This window comes from Convolutriloba macropyga, chromosome 7 (genome assembly GCF_964194025.1).
Source record: "Convolutriloba macropyga chromosome 7, txConMacr16.3, whole genome shotgun sequence".
NCBI classification, from domain to species: domain Eukaryota; kingdom Metazoa; phylum Xenacoelomorpha; order Acoela; family Convolutidae; genus Convolutriloba; species Convolutriloba macropyga.
Window position 1 is genome coordinate 47,548,639 of NC_134474.1, and position 20,200 is coordinate 47,568,838.

The following is a 20,200-nucleotide window of genomic DNA, read 5'->3' on the forward strand; positions in this document are numbered from 1 at the left end:
GAAAGATTATCTATTCTTATGGCGTAATGTGAAAACTGTCATAAAATTTATGACTGACAATTTGAATAAAAACAGATCTTACAGAAATGCAAATGGCCAGCTCTTAAGTGATACTTTTTTCTTTTTCATTAATTAGCAAAAGCAGTCGTTCAATTAAAAATTATTCAAGTTTTAATTAGCCGCATATCCGATAAAGTAAGAACAATTTAATCAACTGAAAAAGTTGTCTCGGTTTAATTTTAGCGCACAGCAATGTTTAAAAATTTGTTCACGTTTCAGAGCTTATTTTGGGTAGGATTTTGTTCATATGGTTATATTGAGCATAACGATATCGGAACACCATGTAAGCCCGATCCAATAATTCTAGAACATTCCTTGAAAATTGGATCTTTTAATGTTGACATAGTTTACCTGTGCAATAACGGGTACATTACAATCAACGGTCTGGACCCTGAAAATGTGACAACAGCTGGTCAGTTTGAAAATTTGACAAGTTCGACAATCATAGCAGGCGGATTATTGGAACTCAGCAATGCAACTTCTGCTAACGTCACTTTTAATTACATGAATACGACTGCGCGCGCGAATGACATTGCAACCATATTCCGAGGACGAGCGGTCACGTGGGTATTTTTCATCCAATGGTCGATTGATTTCGGGGCGTTGGGTGTGAACGAGTTTTCAGTTTACGTGGGGTGTAATCTGGTGGTGGGTGACTTGCATTGCTACATTTTGTTCACGTACGATCCCTTGAGTCCCTTGGGATATGTGTTCGACGAGGGAAGGGGCGAGTATCTGAGAGCAGGCATAAATGGACCAGGAGATTGTAAGATATTTCATTAACGAATTTAAGTGGAGGTTGGTTGTAGCGTATGGTATTACGTAAAAAACCAAAAAATAGAAGGCAGACTGTTTACACTAATTTGCCTCGTTCTAAAGTTTTTGTGTTATTACCTATAATCCGAATTATTCGGCGAAACATGGCCAATTGTTAAGTTTGAACCACTTGTCTTTACTAAATATCTTTAAACTGCCTCAACACATCACTTTACTAGGCTGTTTTAAATCTCATTGATGACATCTATCTTCGATTTGAGTGAGGTTATTGCACTTATTTCATATCATGTCTTAGATTCTGAGAACTAATTTATTATTATTATTATTATTATTATTGTTATTATTAATATTAATGTTATTATTATTATTATTATTATTATTATTATTATTATTATTATTATTATTATTATTATTATTATTATTATTATTATTATTATTATTATTATTATTATTATTATTATTATTATTATTATTATTATTATTATTATTATTATTATTATTACTATTATTATTATTATTATTATTATTATTATTATTATTATCATTATTATTATTATTATTATTATTATTATTATTAATATTATTATTATTATTATTATTATTATTACTATTATTGTTATTATTATTATTATTATTATTATTATTATTATTATTTTTATTATTATTATTATTATTATTATTATTATTATTATTATTATTATTATTATTATTATTATTATTATTATTATTAGTATTATTATTATTATTATTATTATTATTATTATTATTATTAGTATTATTTTTATTGTTATTATTATTATTATCATTATTATTATTATTATTATTATTATTATTATTGTTGTTGTACTCGATATCCTGAACGCTAGTTGTAGGTTTCAATGTAAAGGCTAAAGCTTTATAAAAGAGATCCAGTGACGACTGTTAATTACTCGTGATAAGGCAGAATGCAGTTAGGCAGTTCGCTGCCAATGTATTGTGCGAGCTCAAGGTTGCAACGACCTGTCACTGATATAATCAATCGTGGCACGATTGAATGATTTGAGAAACAAAAAGTTGTATACCTACTGCTTTTCATTGGTTATTAATTTACCGCACTAATGTTGGTATGAGTGGTGAATGGATACCACCGGGTACCACATTCCCCCCCCCCTCTAGAGAAAATTTAGGTTTAACGAAATTTTACATAAGCGATGGGACATGAAGTTTACAAAGTTTTAAGTACTAGACAAAGAGACAGAGATTGACAGTGAAAGACGAGATGATGCCTGTAACATGATGAGTCTTTAATGTGACAAAAGTTAGTTTGAATAACACATGGTGATTGTGAGTACTTAAGGTTGAATGTTAACGGAGCTAAATGTGTTTGATGATTACAGATAGGGCGAGCAATATGATCGGGTAACGTACTAAGTTTTAAGCTTGACAAGTTTCTATGCGTAGAGTTTCTTGAGTTTGTGGTAGAGTTGACTAGAGTTCATGGGGTTGAAGGGGGCGTTCGGGCTGGTCCTGTTCATAGATTGCCAGTACGTTTCCGTGTGCTGTGTCTTCTTCTAAAACCTGCGGTGCGTTTCCGATGGTCTCGGCTGGAAAGTTTGGGTTGGACGAAGTCATCGGGATTACGCTGTGTGATGGCGACGGCCTTGTTTCCGTGTTGAGTTGTCTCGGGGGAGAATACGAGGCAATGCTTGTGCCTAAGCGTCGTTTCTGGGGTTGTCCGATTTCAGGCGATTCATCCGATGAAGACAACTCTGTCAGTTCGCCGTAGCGTTTAGGTTTCTTCTTGTCACGAGCCCTGCGTCTGTTGGGTGTTTTTGTCGAATCGTTTAGTAACGTGCTTCCGTGTTGTTTGGGCGCGGCTTTGCTTTCTTGGCTAGAGTCGGTCTCATGGGGCTCGTTGTCCTGTTCGTCTTCTGATGCCTGAGATGACTCCGTTGAGAGCTTTCTCTTTTTGGGGGATCCTTTCTTGGGTGACGGTTGGCAGCGCTTCTTGTGTGGAATCTTGATTCGGTTGATTTTGGAAAGATTGGCTTTTGCCTTTTTGTCTACATCTGACGTTGGGGTTCCTCTCTTTCGGATGGCTCGTTGGCCGATGATCTTATTTTTAATGTCTTGAGAGTGTGACTCCATGCTTTGGATGAACTTTGCATGGTGGTTGCGCACGGTCTTTCTGGCGGCAAAGTTGATGAGGGGGATATGGCTTTGCTCCTGCGTTCCAAATTTTGTAATGTCTGATTTGTTTAGCACAGTGTCTTGATGGCCTGGGACTTTAATGGTCACGGTGCTATCTGTTGTTTTGACTAATGCTGCCCTTTCTGCAATAGCTTCGTACAGGCCTTGGAGCTGTTTCTTTTTTCGGGAGCGGCAAGGGTTTTCGGGCTAGCTGTAGTCGAGGGCTGTTTCTGGCAATTGGCTGTTCGAAGTTAGCAGGGGGGAGTTTTATGAAGCGCGGTACTTCGCCTTCGTCATCTTTGGTGTCCTGTAGTTTCCGTTGCTTGTTTGTTCTCACTTCGTTGTCACTGTCCAAGTCCTCGTGGTACCATTTGTCCTGACTGATAAGCGCATCCTCTCCTATGATGTTGTCATCTAAATATTATTTTAAAGTGTTTGACCAGTTTAGATTTTTTATGTTTGGTTTTGATGTTATGTTTGTTAGTGCAGTGTTTGCTTTTTGTCCATAATGAGCTTCGAACGGAGAGAGTTTAGAATTTTCTTTCTGAACGTGCGTAGTTCGAAAGATATGTTTTGGAGTGCCTTTTTGATATTGAACGGTTTCTGACTGGGGTCAAGTTTTATGCAGCCCGAACGTCGCTTGACGGTTTGTACTAAACGTTGTACTAAGCCTATGGGGCGGTGGTCATTGGCTGGCGCGTAGATTAGTTTAATGTTGTAGCGTTTACATAATTGTTGTATTTTATTACCTTTTAGGCATCTTGCTTGGTCTAGTCTAATGTTTCTAGGTACGCCGTGTTGGGTTTTATATTTGTTTAAAAACTTTTCTATGTTTGGACCGTTTGCGTTTGTGACTAGTTTGAGGGTTGGGAATTTCGAGAAACGCCGATGCAGGCTAAGAAGTAAACTTCCCTCCCTTGTCCATCAAATATGGGTCCGCCGAAGTCTAATTGTACTTCTTCGTTTGTTTCAGATCACGGTGGGAAGGGTGTCCAATCGGATTTCCTTATTATACTTTTTAGGTTCTTACCAAATTCGGTACAGGGTCGACAAGTTTTATATTTGTCGATTAAATCTCTATTGATGAATGGCCACAATAACCTTTGTCCGAGTTCAGTCATGCCCCAAGCTCCAGGATGTGTTGAGTGAAGTACTTCGATGACTGACTCTTTGAGGATGTTGGGTATTGCTAATTTGTTATCCACCAGTATGCAGCCGTTGTTGACGCTTATGTTTTTCCATTTAGCATATATCTGTTTGCTAAATTGTTTGCATCGGATGATGCAGTCTCTGATCTCCCGTAATACCGTATCTCTGTTGATCATTGCTGCGATTCACTGCTGGTTGAATACACTTTCCAATTGTTTTGAGAGTTCGTCATTCGCTGTGGTGGTAGGATGATGGTCGTCCTGTTTTGGGGTGGGGCCTAGATAGTTCCTCATTGAGAATTGTGTTTTCTGTATTGGTGATTTGACGTTGGCGCCGTTTGAGTTGTTTGTTGTGTGCTCCATTTGATTTGTTGGCTTTAGTTGTTTGTGTTAGTAGTTAGGCTGCTTAAGTATAGCTGTGTTAATCGGCAAATGCGCTTGTGTAATCGTTTGCTGTGTGTTTTGCGTGTTGTTGGTGACATCTTTATTCGTTTTGTTTAATTGTGGTTGGAATGTCTTGTGTTGTAATTCGTATTCTTTATTAAGTTGTCTGTACTCGTGCCGTGTTTGTTGGTGTTGTTTTTTGTTTGTGTGGAATCGTTCGACGATTCCACCTTTGTTTTTCTAGGCCTGCCTCTCTGTCGTTTTGTTTGGTAGTTCAGTGGGATGTTGGAATCGTGGGACGATTCCATTGTGTTTGTTTTAGTGACGTTGGGATCGTTGTGCGTTGTTTTTGTATTGTGCTGTGTATTGTTATTGTTCTGTTTCTTTGGTCTGCCTCTTTTGCGTAGGATAAGGAGTGTTTCTTTTATGACGTCTGTTTGTGCTATTATGAAGTTTTCGTCATACGTGCTTGGGGGTTTGGCAGTATCGGATGGGTTTCGAGACATATAGTCTGCTAATACCATTTTTGTTCCGGCTATGTGTTCTATACCAAAGTTGAATGGGATTAGTCTATCATACCATCTTGTTAGGCGGCTTTGATGAATTTTACTTGAGCGTTCTTTGAGGATTGATAAGAGGGCCCTGTGGTCTGTTTGTACTGTGAAGTGCTGGCCTTATAGGTAATGTTTAAAGTGTTCTAATGCTCATAATACTCCTAGTAACTCTAGTTCATTTATGCTGTATTTTTCTTCCGCTTTATTCAAAAATCTTGAGGTGTATGATATTGATTCACATCAGTTGCGAATTTTTTGTTCTAGGACTGCCACTAGGCCTGATCTTGATGCGTCTGTTTTGACTCTGGTTTTTCGTCTCGTGTCGTAATGTGTATTTTCGGTTAGGTTACGTATGCATTTCTTTATGTTTTCAAATTGTGTTTGGTGATGGTTGTCCATGCATTTTTCGTATCTTTTTGTAGCAGGTTTCTGAATTCGCGACATAGGGGTGCTAGGTTCGGTATGAATTTCTGAAGGACGCTTCCTAGGAATGACTTTAGTTGTTTGTGTGATGTAGGTGGCTTCAGATTAATTATAGCCTGTGTCTTGGAGACGATTGGTCTAATACTTTTTTGGTCTATTTTGTAGCCGACCCATGTTATCTTATTTTTTTGCGAAATGGCATTTGTTGAGGTTAAATGCCAGATTTTCTTCGTTTAGTCTGTCTAAGCATTTGAATAGTTTTTCTTTATTGTTTTGTAGGCCGCCTCCGGTAACGATGATAATGTCATCTAGAAAACTGAATGTGTTTGTTAGATTGTATAAGGTTTTGTCTATCGCTTTTTGGAATTCTGACGGCATGTCCGTTAGTCCGTAAAATCCGTTATTGAATCGATATGTTCCTGTGGTTTGGCCGCCTATAATATTGAAGTTGCATTGTTTTGCTGTGTTTTCATCTAGTGGTATTTGGCTGTACGCGTAGCGTAAATCTCTTGTTGAGAATAAGATTTCTCCTTCGTCGGACAATTGAGTGATGGTTTGGGCAATGTTGTCCATAAGGCAGTCAATGTTATGCATTTGATATTTGTTTTTATGAATCGCTTTGTTAATTGTTCTCGAGTCCATTGCTAGTTTTTTTGATTTGTCCTTCTTCACTGTGATTACTATCGGTGAAATGAAAAATTCGTCGCTGCATTTTTCTAATCTAGTTATGTGTCCACTGTTCTGTAAACTTTTTAGTTCTTCTTCGACTTGTTTTTCGAGATGTAGGGGTACGCGTCTTCCCTTTTGGTGGACCGAGGTGTAGTTTGACTTAAATTGTGATTTTACCTTATGACGTATAGAGCGTCCTATCCTTGTTGTTAAGTTTTTGTATTTAATTGCTACTTCTTCCTTGATTGTGGGGGTTTGGAGTATGTTTATTGAATTGATGCTCTTACTTGTAGATGTTGGTGAGTCGTTTTGTGTTAGTTGGATTCCCAGTGGTTTGAACAGGTCCCTTCCTACGATCGCTCGATGTTTTTTTGGGACGACTATGATGTCCGCACGTCCTGCCTTCCAGCCGTTGCACTCGATATCGCAGTAAAGTGTTCCTAGATTCTTTATGGGGGCGTTCGTGTAGCTCATCAATTTTACTGGGTTTGTTGTTCTGCTCCACCATGTCTTGCTGTCTCTTGCCTCTATGTCCTTCGCCATTTGTTCCGTGACGATACTAGTGGAGCTCCCTGAGTCAACCATTACCCAGAATTTGCTGTGGCCATACTGTATATGTAGCTTCGATGGTGTTGTGGAGTCGTCTGGTGTTTTCATCATGTTTACTGAGTAGTCATCTGCGGAGTCGTCGTATGTCGATTGGGTGTCCGGGTTGTGTGTGATCATGTTTATGCCTTGTGATGTTTGGTAAGGTCCTTGATTGTCGATTTGGTTTACCGATCTACTGGTTGTGGTCTGTTCAGGTTTGATCTGCAGACCTTTGCGAAGTGGTTCTGTTTGTTGCATCGACGGCATGTTTGACCTATTGCTTGGCATTTTGATCGATGATTCGCCTCCCAGGGTTGGCCGCAATTTCTACAGTTATGAGTTGATGTTCTTTTGCTGTTGCTGTTCGTTGCTCTGCCATTTCTTCTGGTTATTCCTCGGTATGTTGATAGGGGTCTATTTGAACCGCAGTAGCGTGAGCTGGAAATTTCATGACTTGTTCGTCTCGTCCGATGAATGGGTTGGTCGATGTATCCGATGGTTGTCTTGCCTGGATGGCTAATTGGCTTCTAATGCCTGATTCGATGCTTACTGCTAGTCTTAGGGCCTTTTCTGGGGTGAGGGTTGTTTTCAAGAGTTCTTTTTGTATTTCTTGATCTATCATATTTGCGGTAAATATGTCCCTAAGTAGTTCGTCTTCTAGGTCCGCTAGTTGGCAACGTTTGGCTAGTAACCTGAGTGCGGAGTGGAATTGTTCCATCGTTTCGCCTCTGTGTTGTTTGCCAGTCAAAAGTAGATATCTATCGAAGGTTACAATTCTTGGGCGGATGAACGTTTGTTCTTTTTCTTCCCACAGCTCCATTGTGGATTTTGCTTCTACGTTAGTGTGGGGGAACTTTCTTGCATGCATTTTTCGTCCTTCGATTCCGAGGCTGAGGTAGATCAGAGATTTGGCTTTTCTGTCTGCCATGTCCCATGGCTTATCGCCGCATGAGACTTCTAATCGATCGATTTGGTTGCATTCGTTCTTCCATTTGGCTATTGCCTGGTTGTACCTTGTCATTCGTTCCCGTTCCATTGTTTGTGTTGGATTTGGGACGGGTTGTTCCTCTACTGGTTCTGGAGGGCATATGACTGTTGTCGGTCTCTCTTGGAGTAGTTCATCCAGTTCGATGTTTGTCTTGGCGACGAGGGTCATTTTGAGCTGTCTCCTCCATTTCTCCCATGTGATTGGTGGGTTACTGCTGGGTTTGTCCCAGAAGGTTTCAGGTCCGTGCGTCCTATTTTGTCTGACTGCGCCATGTTGTGCTCGATATCCTGAACGCTGGTTGTAGGTTTCAATGTAAAGGCTAAAGCTTTACAAAAGAGATTCAGTGACGACTGTTAATTACTCGTGATAAGGCAGACTGCAGTTAGGCAGTTCGCTCTCAATGTATTGTGCCAGCTCAAGATTGCAACGACCTGTCACTGATAAAGTCAATCGTGGCACGATTGAATGATATGAGAAACAAAAGTTTATATACGTACCGCTTTTCATTGGTTAATAATTTAATGCACTAATGTTGGTATGAGTGGTGAATGGATACCACCGGGCACAACAATTATTATTATTATTATTATCATTATTATTATTTTTTTTATTGTTATTTTTATTTATTTTATTATTATTATTATTATTATTATTATTTTTATTATTATTGTTATTATTATTATTATTATTATTATTATTATTATTATTATTATTATTATTATTATTATTATTATTATTATTATTATTATTATTATTATTATTATTATTATTATTATTATTATTATTATTATTATTATTATTACTTTCCTTCTTTTCCGTACGCCCTCTCATTCTTTTTCTAATTTTGTGATCTTGTGAAAGCTCTAAATCTTTTTGCTATAGGTTTAAACAGAGAACTGAGATCTTTGTTGATGAGTTTGCCGAATTCATATTTAGCTTTGAGAACAACGAAATCGGAGCGGATACAAAGATCACATCGGACTCTCAAATTAAGTAAAAAATGTCGACAAGGAAAAGTAAATGGTTGAAAGGTTGAGCAAATAATTTTTCTTTAACTCGTTTTCATAATTAAATTGCGTAAGTAGACTAGAAGAGTTTAGTGCTGGATTAAAAACTGTTTCGTTAAAATAGGATTGCCCGTTTCTTAGGATTGCCAGTTAAAATAGGATCTTCCGGATTGCCAGTTTCTCTTTTTGGGGTCAGAGCGCATTCGCAGTTTTACTCTTAACAACACTTGTGCTTCAGCCGGTTGGTATGTAATTGGTACGGTTTCGTCTGACACAATCAGCCCTGTCCCACCCCACCGTCTTATAAAAAGTAATGGCAAGTTGCCTTGTTTATATAATTCATCTTCTACCTTTAACAAAAGCTGTGAATACCAAGTGTGCTGTTTCAGACCTGAATTCAGTATGAAAAAATTCATTTCTAAATTAACTTTAGGAAATTTGTTATTTCAATAAAAACCTTAACAATTAAGTATATCTGCTCAAAAAAAACAAAATTTGTAAATAATCCACTCATAGAGTTTCATAAATAACTCACGTGCTCTTCTAAGTGATATAGAAGTTATTTGAAGCGTTTATGTATGACATTTATGTATGAGCACAAACAGATAACTTAGCCCTATTTAAGAAAAACGACAAAAAACAACGAAAAATTTGTAAGACATCTTCGGTATGTTTAGTTTCAATCGTAAGAAAGCTTTGGTACGTTCAGTTTGTTAGGTTACGAACAAATACAAATTTCATTGAACGGATATAATTTTCATGATTATTTTTGATTCCAAAAAATTCACCAATTTGTTGAACATTGATGAGAGTTCGGTTGATTAATTCACTTTCACTCAGTTTTGACACACTTTCTCGCGATTTACAAGCGAAGTTTTTACGGCTGGTTACATTTAAAACCGACCATTTTTGTTCGGTTTGCTGGACTAACCCGCTTTCAAACCCCAGAATATAAAAGTTCCTGATATTTGCTGTAACGACACCAACCTTCTCTTACGTTTAAAAACATCACGATACCAAATCTATCTTACGTTCAAAAAATAGATAATACCGAAACTCTCTTATGGTAAATACCGAACAAAAACGACGTTACCGACGGAGAAATCACGAGGATTTTCGTCGTTGTTGACTGGAATAAGACAAAGATACCGAAGCTTTTTTATGTTTAGAAACCGAAGATTTCTCAAGTAGGGAGCTGCTGCTAATTTCCGAACTTCTTGATTTGGTAAAGTTTTTTATCAGAGAGTTTTTGTGTAATGCGGCACAGTTGGTTTTGTTGACGCTAACTTTAATAGGGAATGCATACATAAAATTGGGGCAAAATCGAATTTTTCCTAGGAACTTTTTTAATATTTTGCGACATGCCGCTCTCATGCATTTCTTCATGCCACTCTCTTGGGTCCTCACGAATCCGCCTCAAAATCGCGTGACTTTTACTGCTCTGTGTCAATCTCCCAATCTTGTCGAGTTAGAGTGCCAATGTTATATTTCCTCCTTGGGGATGTTCGTGGTGATACTCTACGCCTGCAAATTGAAAAACTGTTACTTGGTGAAAATGTCCTACCGCGTTTTTAGAGCCACTCCCGTGTCTGCAGGAAGCAAAAAGCATATCAGAAGCAGCTAGTTTGTGCCAAAAAACTGGGTGAAGAAATCTTGTGTTTCTGTCATTCAGTGTTTAATTTGGCAGATATCTGCTCTGGATACGTCACCGGAAATCTTCATATACCTTTGCTTCCTCTTTTTCATCAAAGTGAATTTCTGGTTTTTATCATTCTCCCAAATCGTCACATTTTTATCCTTTTTATTTCGTCTTCAGTTTAAAGTTTGTTGGTTTTGGTTTCCTATATCGATCAAATTGTCGGTTTTCCTTGAAGATCTGAAATGCTCTGATGGTCCAGTTTGTTGCTGCTGCACAGATGTGTTCCGCTAAACTCTTCTTTCTGGTATGAGAGATTCATCACTGATCAAACCGCATGAGTCCCTTCACTGATGGTTAATGAAGACCATTTGCAGACACTAAGGTCATAGTATGCTGCTCAAAACTTGTCCTTAGCATAACCCAAATCCATTCTGAGGTGAAATAAAATCTTGGTTTTTGGTGAAATTGAAAGCTAAGCCTGTTAAACTGGTAGAGCTTACTTTTATCTGCCTTATATGCACTGTCTCTTTGAATTTTTTACTGTGAAAACACGACAAGCCTGCGCAAAGCATCTGCCTGAGGTACAGGCTGTCGTCCTTCCCGGGCCAAGGTGTCCACCCGTATTCCACCGTTATTAAGCAATAATAAGGGTGTAAAGCAATTTCCACTCTTAAATAGCGGGGAAAAGAGTGCAAGAATGTAATTTTGAGAAAATTACACTGTTTTACACTCTTTACTCCACTCTTTACACTCTTTACTCCACTCTTTTTAATAACCCCAGTAAAATTACACTTTAAAATGGAATTCCACCCTTATTAAGGGTAGCACTAACGGTGTAAAAATATTATTTTACACTTTTTACACACTATTCCCCGTTATTTTTGGGCAAAATCCTCGGCCCGGGTTTGTACTTCAACTCGAAGTAACTACCAATCTAGTGATTCGTCTCGCAGCGTTGAGGAACTCAATGTTTTTGGCTCCTTTTTTTGAATAGCCTTGCAAGAAAGAGAATATAAAACAAAAAATTTCACTAAATAATTGCATTAACCGAGTTCTTAACTAATTTTTGGGGCATATTTGGTTCCCATTTCTCTCTAGGGCCATGGAACCTATTTAATAACCCCATATTATCCAAAACAACCGGATGACAATATAATTATTGACCACCTAGATTATGCCTAATTTGCTAAAAATTTACCGTTTCTAGTATCTTAAGGATGAACTTTCATAGTCAGATAATACTGTAAAGAAGTAAATTATTTAGTGTTGTTTGTATATGTACTCAGCACAACACCAACAAACGTGCAAACTTGACATGGAGACGTTAGGTATCAGTAAATATTTACGCAGAACAAACACAAACCCGAGGTACAGATGGAGGAACTGAGGAACCCAAGACCAAAACACCACAAAAAACTCAGTTGATCAAAACTCTTTCTATTATTTGAAACGTTTTCTTTCCTGAAACCTTGTCGGATAAGCAAGACAACTTTTTTAGGATTTTTTCCGCTATCGCCCCCAGCCCTATATAACCGTAATTTAGGCACCCACAAAAATTAATGTTTTGCGCCCTTCTGAGAAGACTTTCTGTTTTCATAATAACCTTCCCGGTATAATACATCAACAGCCTTTTATGTAACAATTTTCGAAAAAATATAGTAATAGGCAGTTTTACAAAGCTTGTAATAGCTAAAAACTCTATAAGCAAAAATTTCTGATTGATGTTTACATTATATGCAGTGACTTATTTCTATACACATAATGTGGCCGCTGCGTTTAGCAAATCATTTCAAGGCCATATCAAGCAGCGCGGTTAAAATCGCATGACAAGAAAAATTTAATGCAACATTCTATTGAAGCCAAATTGATTGTTCACATTTGTCAAAATTTATTTTTAAAAATATTATTAGTACGCAAATATCGTCAATGAAATGAAAAATCAGACTACACCAATATCAGCGAATCATAATTCTCACGTATTCTTGAATTACTAAATCGAATCTATTTTTACTGCAACAAATTGAGCTGAAAAAGAATAAGAGATACCGAATTTGTTATGCCAATTAGAGTGAATTTCGCGACATTCATACCCGTTCAGAGAAAGCTGGGCACCGTATAAGGTGTCTTGAACGCCTAACTCAATATATTCAGAAAATTTTACGATCTAGTCATTTCTATAAGATCAACACTTCGAAATTGACAAGTAAAACAGTTTAGACAGAGCTTAAAAAACTACCAAAAACCATTTGAAACTCGTTAGTTTTGTCTCATTAAACGGACATGCACTGCGTATTGACGCACAATTTATTGAGCGGTAAATTGTTTCTAACTCTGTCTGGTTTCTGTAGCTCATGTTGGTGATTGTACAGTTTAAATAACTTTGATTTGTTGAAAAGAGAATTAAATTTGATAATCTCAATCTTTCCTTTTGAGGAACAAAAACCCCAGTAAGAGAAATTTTGTGCAAAGTAAAAACTCAAATTCTTTTACTGGCTTCACCCTAGCTTAGCATAGTTTCATTACTGGAATTATTGAAGCCTGTTGAGAACAAAATCTTTGGTTATAAGAATTTTTATCATTTTTGTTGGATTTGCGTCCTATAAGATCTCTCTTTTAACAACTGCTAATTGTAGCAGGTTGAAAGTTCGCAACAAAATGGCCATGTTATAGGGCTAAAACCATTTGGAACGTGAATTTCTAATAATGGTTCAAAAGTGGTGTTAATAACAAAATTTCAAGCAAAATTTGATTGTTTCAATTTGAATTATTTTTTATTCTGGGCGAAACAAGTTTGTTGAAACAGCAAAGCTAAACAATTTGTTATTGGGCTAAATGATTGTCATCTAATGCAACGGTAATCTACATTACAACAGATAATACAGTTCACAAAAGCTAAGCTAGCTGCAAAAACGTAATATGGGGGCCGATTTGAAACCGTTGAAGCGAACTGGACGGTGTAAAGCCGTTACACAAATTATTTTCAAATCTCCGCTTTAGTAGTTTTTTTAAATTGACTATTCACATTTATGCATACGTAATCACTCATTGCATACAAAATAATCAAGCGGGTACAAATGGGGTTGCCTAATTTACTGGGGGGGGGGGGGCTAGCGAAAATGATGTTAATAGTTAACAACTTGAAGAAATCTTCCTAAAATTCTGTTGCTCGATATTTTCTTCAATATAAAGTGACTACTCCATAGTAAAATTTTAGATATTAAGCGGATAGCACTCTTCCAATGCCGCTCAAATAAGCTAACCGTTATATCCGATACTATCCGCTGATACAAGTTGTTTGCTTTAGTTGTCTTAAAACAACTAAATTTTTGGACGAAGTGCGTTTGTAAAATCAATGCGTAACAGTTTTACAAAAGGGTTCGAATAATACCAGTTGTCAAAACTTTCACAAACTAACTTTGCTACAGCTGATTATGATCAGAGAAGCTTGATGCTTGACTTGTGGTTTCACATCTTGATCTTTTTTGATTATTAACCTAATTCTGGACTTTGAATTGGTTCAGCACTACCGAAGTTCATAGTTACAATAATTGCACCACCGTGATTCCAGTATTGCAGTGAACTTGTTACCGCAATAATACCAAAGACAAGTATACGCACTTTCATGAGATATTATAAGAACCTTGTATTTACCAAGAACCCGAGTTTAAGCCCACTAATTTAGCCCAGACTCTTAATCGCAAGCCGGGCCTGTGAGAACTGTATACGCAAAATAAACTACTGTTAACTGCAATTCTCTTTCAGGCAACAAGTTTGAGCTTCCTGACTCAGGCAGTTCCTCAGTGAGTTCTCTGAGTTTCGCTTCCAACACAGCAGTGGCTGGCAAGTGGTTCTATGAATTGGACCAGACAGTTGCAGCCAATGTGGTAGAGGGAACCAGGGCACCCGCTTGTACTCCCCTCTCTACTATTACACCCCCTACTCCACCCACAACTACCACATATTCGTCCACATCTGAATCTACAATGAACTCCTCATCCGCGACAACAAATGGGGTCAGTTTTAGAGAAAAATTTATTCCTTCTGAACTATGCTATTTGTTATATCGCTTCGTACGTTTGCAGCCCATTATTACGAAGAAGATTTCCAAGATTTTGATGAGAGAACGTAATTTGAATTTCTGAGTCCGTGAACGAGAGCTTGAACCTGAAAGTGGTCATTATGAGCCAGTACCCAAACCATTAATGTTGCGCTAATTTGTGCAAATTAACAATTTGTGGAACCAATTAGTATAATCGTTTATTTCTTGGCATATTTTGCAAAATTGGAATTGCTTCTTAACATTTCTTAGGGTTTATTTTCGGAAAAGTGTCATAGCTCTAAACTCAAACTTAGTGACGAATTTCCCTGTGCTTGGATTTTGAGCAATATCCATTTCACTATCTTGTGCACTAGTCATTGCAAGCGTCTACCAGTATCAAATTTTTTTTCTTTCTATTTAAAAATCGTAATGGAATAAACACGCTTATACTTAATCTTTTTTAACTGATCTGTAATATTTTGTAGTACCCAGAAGTTGAGTTCAGAGAGTCTTAATTTGGTGCAATGGTGGTTGATTAAAAATGTTAACAGTTAACCTTGATCAGATGCCCAGATTACCAACCTATTGGATGACATTTGCTTTTTTGGTTCTTTGATAGTCAGTCAAATTGGATGATATCCCCTCTATCCCCTCTCATTGGGTAGAAAGAACTCATTGATGAATACGCGCGTTTTTCTAACTTTCCGCTCATTGGGCGATTATAGTATTGGGGTTATTTGTCCCCTCTCGTGGGATGGCAACAGTTGTTGAGCCTCTCCCCTCCGTTTGAGCGAGCAATGATGATCCCGCAACTTGCTGCTTTATCACTCCTATAAAAAAATTGACTTTGCTCATAATCAAACTGACGATCTGAATTCTTGCATTGACTATGACAGTTTTGTAGCCGATGCGTCTTTTGTTATAACTTGGTATAAAATTGGCGATCTGTAATACTCACTTAATTTATACTTATTCATTTTACTTGATCTCCAATACGTACTTATAATACTTATGTATACTTTAATCCTTTCAATTTTATTTAACTGCCATGTTCTGTGAAGTTGTTAGCATGTTTCTGTACCGGTGGTTGATGCTGGCAATGGTAGCACGCTTAATGTTAAACTAAAAAGGCAGTTTTTAGACTACAACTCGCAGTTTTTAGACTACAACAACTACTCAGTCCTCAGCCAACGCAGACTCAATGTCAGATGGTATCATCACAGGAGAGGAAGCAGGAAATCCAGCGGCCGCCGATTTTGGACCATTAGCTGGCGACACAATCTACGACCCAGCTAATTCCTCCATTTCTGGAGAAATTCCACTTGAAGACTTGTCATTCAAATTCGGGGACCTCTCTATCGACTCGTTGACCATCGGGTTCAATGGATATATTATAGAAGGAAGTTGTTCCAGTCAAGCTTTAGAACCCTCCGACTTCGATGACTCCACGCAGGTTATGATAGCAGGCGGGATGATGTCTTATACCAATCCGGGCGTTGCAGACGAGTTTAAAAACAAGATCTATTTCCGCCTTGTTGATGACAATGGACAAACTGAAGAATTGAACTCTTGCGTTGACGATGACCATTTTAAAGCCGATGCGGCTTTTGTAGTAACTTGGTATAAAGTCGGAGATCTCGCAAATAATTCGACGTTTACTAATACATTTCAGGTTATAATTGCTTGTGATTTTGATTACAATGACACTGGTTTTCCCAGGTGTTTTCTGGCTTTCATATTTATGGAGATGAATTATGTGGAAACAGTTGCGGACTTCATCAGAGTTGGAATTAATGGACCTGAAAATGGTAAGCTACTAAGCTATTTTCTAATAACTTTCAACAATTTTCAGCAACGGCGGGTAAGTTGAACGCTCGCAACAGAATGTCGGTTTCCATTTTTTTAGGATCTGAGTAAAACTGCTTTTACGTAACTCTTGAAAAATGAGAGTGTCAACTTTTATTGTCCTGTAGTGAATCTGAATCGTTTTCAATGAATATTACCACACGGTTGTTATCGCCACCGAGAAGTTATCAAACTTCGAGGCGAAGCCGAGGTGTTATGATAACTTCGAGGGCGATAACAACCGTATGGTAATTTTTTTAATCAACACCTGTTGCGATCATTTCAAAATTGAACACAGTTTTATTGGTTTTTTTATTTTTATTATTTTGTGGACAACTACATTTTCAAAGGTAAGTGATATTTTTTCGGATCTGTTCTTCGTTTTGTCCTCATGCCTACCCCCCACATACATACATTCATACACACATACACACATACACACACGCACACACACACACACGCACACACACACACACACACACACACACACACGTACACACACACACACACGTACACACACACACACACACACACATACACACACACGTACACACACACGCACCCACGAACACACACACACACAGGCGCACACACACGCAAACTTGTACACACACACGCACACTTACACTCACACACAGACACCCACACACACGTACGCACACGCACACACACGTACACACAAACACGCACGCATACACACAAACACACACACACACAACACACAGAGACACACACAAACACACACGCACGCACACACACATACAAACACACACACACAGACACAAACACAAACACACACACACAAACACACACGCACACACACACATATACAAACACACAAACGCACACACACACACAGACAGAAACACACACGCACGCACACACACGCACAAACACACACACTCACAGACACACGCACACAGGTACCCACACACACACACACACACACACACACACACACACACACACACACACACACACACACACACACACACACACACACACACACAGACACACACACACACACAAACACAAACACACACACAAACACACACGCACGCACACACACATATACACACACAGACACACATACGCACACGCACACACTTACACACACCTATACGCACTTACAAACACACACACACACACACACACACACACAAACACACACACACACACACACACGCACGCACGCACACACACAAACACACACACACAAAGACACACGCACACACACATATACAAACACACACACAGACACACACACACGCACACGCACACTCACACACACTTAAACACACTTACACAAACACACACACACAAACACACACAGACACACGCACAACACACACACACAAACACACACAAAAACACTCACGAACGCACACACACACACCACACAATACACCACACACTTCCCACACACACACCACAGACACACACCACACCACACACCCCAGGCACACACACCACACATACCGCACACACACCACATACCACACACACAACACACACCACACACACACCACACAAGTTTTTTTAGACTACAATTTTATCAAACTGTTTCCATCATTAGACTACGAGTTTGTCGCCACTCTTTTATCGCCACTGTTTACTTAGTAACAGTGGCGATAAAAGAGTGTGATAAACTCGTAGTCTATTGCTGAAGGGTTTTTCCAGTGTCGATCGGGCATTAAAATTTATTACACCGGCATTTTATTTAACTGCTATTATCGCAACAGGTGTTGATTAAAGAAATATATTACTATAAACAGTCTACGAGCATAGGAGAGGGTTAATTATCTTTAAGGGGTCTTTGACGAACAAAATCTCGTTGGCCCATACTTTGATCCATTTTACCGCAGCAACCGATCGTTCACATTTTGAATTCCAAAAGGTACTGCCCTTACAAGACAGTTGAATACTTACTGGCACCCCCTGTGCACGAACCCAGTAAAAACCGACACCCCCCGTGCACGAACCAAGTAAAATAGTAAAATCCGACACCCCCTGTGCACGAACCAAGTAAAATAGTAAAATCCGACACCCACTGTGCACGAACCAAGTAAAATCTGGCACCCCCTCTGCACGAACCAAGTAAAATCCGACACCCCCTGTGCACGAACAAGGTATAATTCGACACCCCCTGTGCACGAACCAAGTAAAATCCGACACCCCCTGTGCACGAACCAGGTAAAGTCCGACACCCCCTGTGCACGAACCAAGTAAAATCCGACACCCCCTGTGCACGAACCAAGTGCGTATGATCAGAGCCCATTGTAAGTCTGATCAGGGCTGGCTCGGGTCGCGCAGCTCATCATCTGGTGCGATAGATTAGTCAACTTTGTCAATGAGGATGATCAATGGATGATGTTTTGAATTTTGTGTTATGTTTTAACAGGAATGCTGTTCCAATTAGTGGACTCTGAAGACAACATTAGAGAGAGACTTCTCACTGACAATGGAGGAAAACATGTGTATGAATTGAAACAGAACGGAGGCTCTGTCTTTATCGAAGTGTACGATGCTGCCAAGTTTAATGGACAAGAGAAGCTAGACATAAATAGATTGCTTATTATTTTCGTAATCGCACAAATAACCCACCACATTTTTTCTCATTTGTAAGCGAAAAATAATTGATTTACAGATGTACATGACTTTTATGTCTGTTAATGTGACTAATTATACGTGGCATTGCTGGATAGTTGTTATTGGACACTTTTTGTCATGTACATTTGTAACTTAAGTTCATTTGTCAACTGCTTTTCGACACTCGGCTAGCGGCCTCGTTTCAAAATGTTAATAAGTCGATCCATCAAGGAGCAATCTAATATAAACTTGGTTTACCGGTGTAGGTAATTTTTGCGCACGTAAGTCTGTAAAAGTATACGAAATCACAAAGGAAAATCACGCACGCCTGTAAATTAAGGTACTACTAGACTACAACCGTTATTTGTGTTTTGTAGCGTACCGGCCTCGTTTTAATTAATCAATAGCTCGATACAAAGCAGTGGCCCAATATATACGGAGATTTTGAAAACTGAACTTTGAGCAAGTTCTCTTATCTCTCAAACCAAAATTTCCTATTTTATTAAAACTTACACACGATTTAGATGCTACAAAACATTGTGAAGAATATATTTTGTTAGTTTTCATTGCTTAGAAAATTTAACAATATCTGTTGCATTTTCCCCGTGATTTACGCAGTATTAACTAGTAGTTTGGTTAAAAGCCGTTGTTCAAGGTTATAGTCAAGGATCTCAAGGATCTTCTAACTTCTTTCAATGAGTGAAAGATGTTAATTTCGTTCAAAAACCCCTCAAAATTTGAACTGGTCAAAGATTAGTTGTTACTGCCCTTGTATGTATTCTTCTTTAAAAATAGATATCTATTTTTTGGAGGACTACAAATGTTGCGGTCATAGAACATATTGACATTTAATCAGACCATCTTCAAGCGCACATGAGGAAGAAATTTCCCCTTAAAATTACAAAATCTAATTATCCTTTTAAAACCACGAAAGTCTGATCACTGGTCTGAGTTGAGTCTTATCAGAGGTGGTTTGAAACAAACGAAATTTTGATCAGAAACCATTTCGACTACACAAAAGCCCTGGAATGGCCTGTATTGAGTCTGATCAGATATTGTTTTGGTACGGGTTTTTCAACTGATTTTTTATTGTAATTACTTGATTAAACACTCATTGGTTTTGCTGAGAGCCAACAATACTGTTGTATTCCTATCAAAGACCCATTAGGAGTAAGGTGGCCAAGATCAAAACCAAATAATCTAGTAGTTATAAAGACCACTCTGCAGATCATGGCGATTCTTATGAAAATTTTTCCACGTTCAGCTATGGAGCAAGCAATTTGATGTTTATTGCAAAAAAATCATGTGTTCAAACAATGCT

The 20,200-nt window shown here is 38.2% G+C and overlaps 1 protein-coding gene across 1 annotated transcript; it reads left to right on the forward strand.

Annotated features, from left to right (window-relative positions):
• The first annotated feature begins 165 nt into the window (after positions 1-165).
• Positions 166-19,072, forward strand: LOC142342324 (uncharacterized). The gene is made up of 4 exons (XM_075393623.1): positions 166-826; positions 14,169-14,419; positions 15,608-16,253; positions 18,692-19,072. The coding sequence occupies exons 1-4, from the start codon at positions 253-255 to the stop codon at positions 18,913-18,915; spliced, it is 1,695 nt and encodes a 564-aa protein (XP_075249738.1). The 5' UTR covers positions 166-252; the 3' UTR covers positions 18,916-19,072.
• The last annotated feature ends 1,128 nt before the right edge of the window (positions 19,073-20,200 follow it).

What these genes read in the sequence shown, in the direction of transcription:
- LOC142342324 (XM_075393623.1), top strand. Translation starts at nt 253, where the DNA reads ATGTTTAAAAATTTGTTCACGTTTCAGAGCTTATTTTGGGTAGGATTT. An exon ending in CATAAATGGACCAGGAGATT is followed by an intron (nt 827 to 14,168) that starts GTAAGATATTTC and finishes ATTCTCTTTCAG; the next exon opens with GCAACAAGTTTGAGCTTCCT. An exon ending in AATTAATGGACCTGAAAATG is followed by an intron (nt 16,254 to 18,691) that starts GTAAGCTACTAA and finishes ATGTTTTAACAG; the next exon opens with GAATGCTGTTCCAATTAGTG.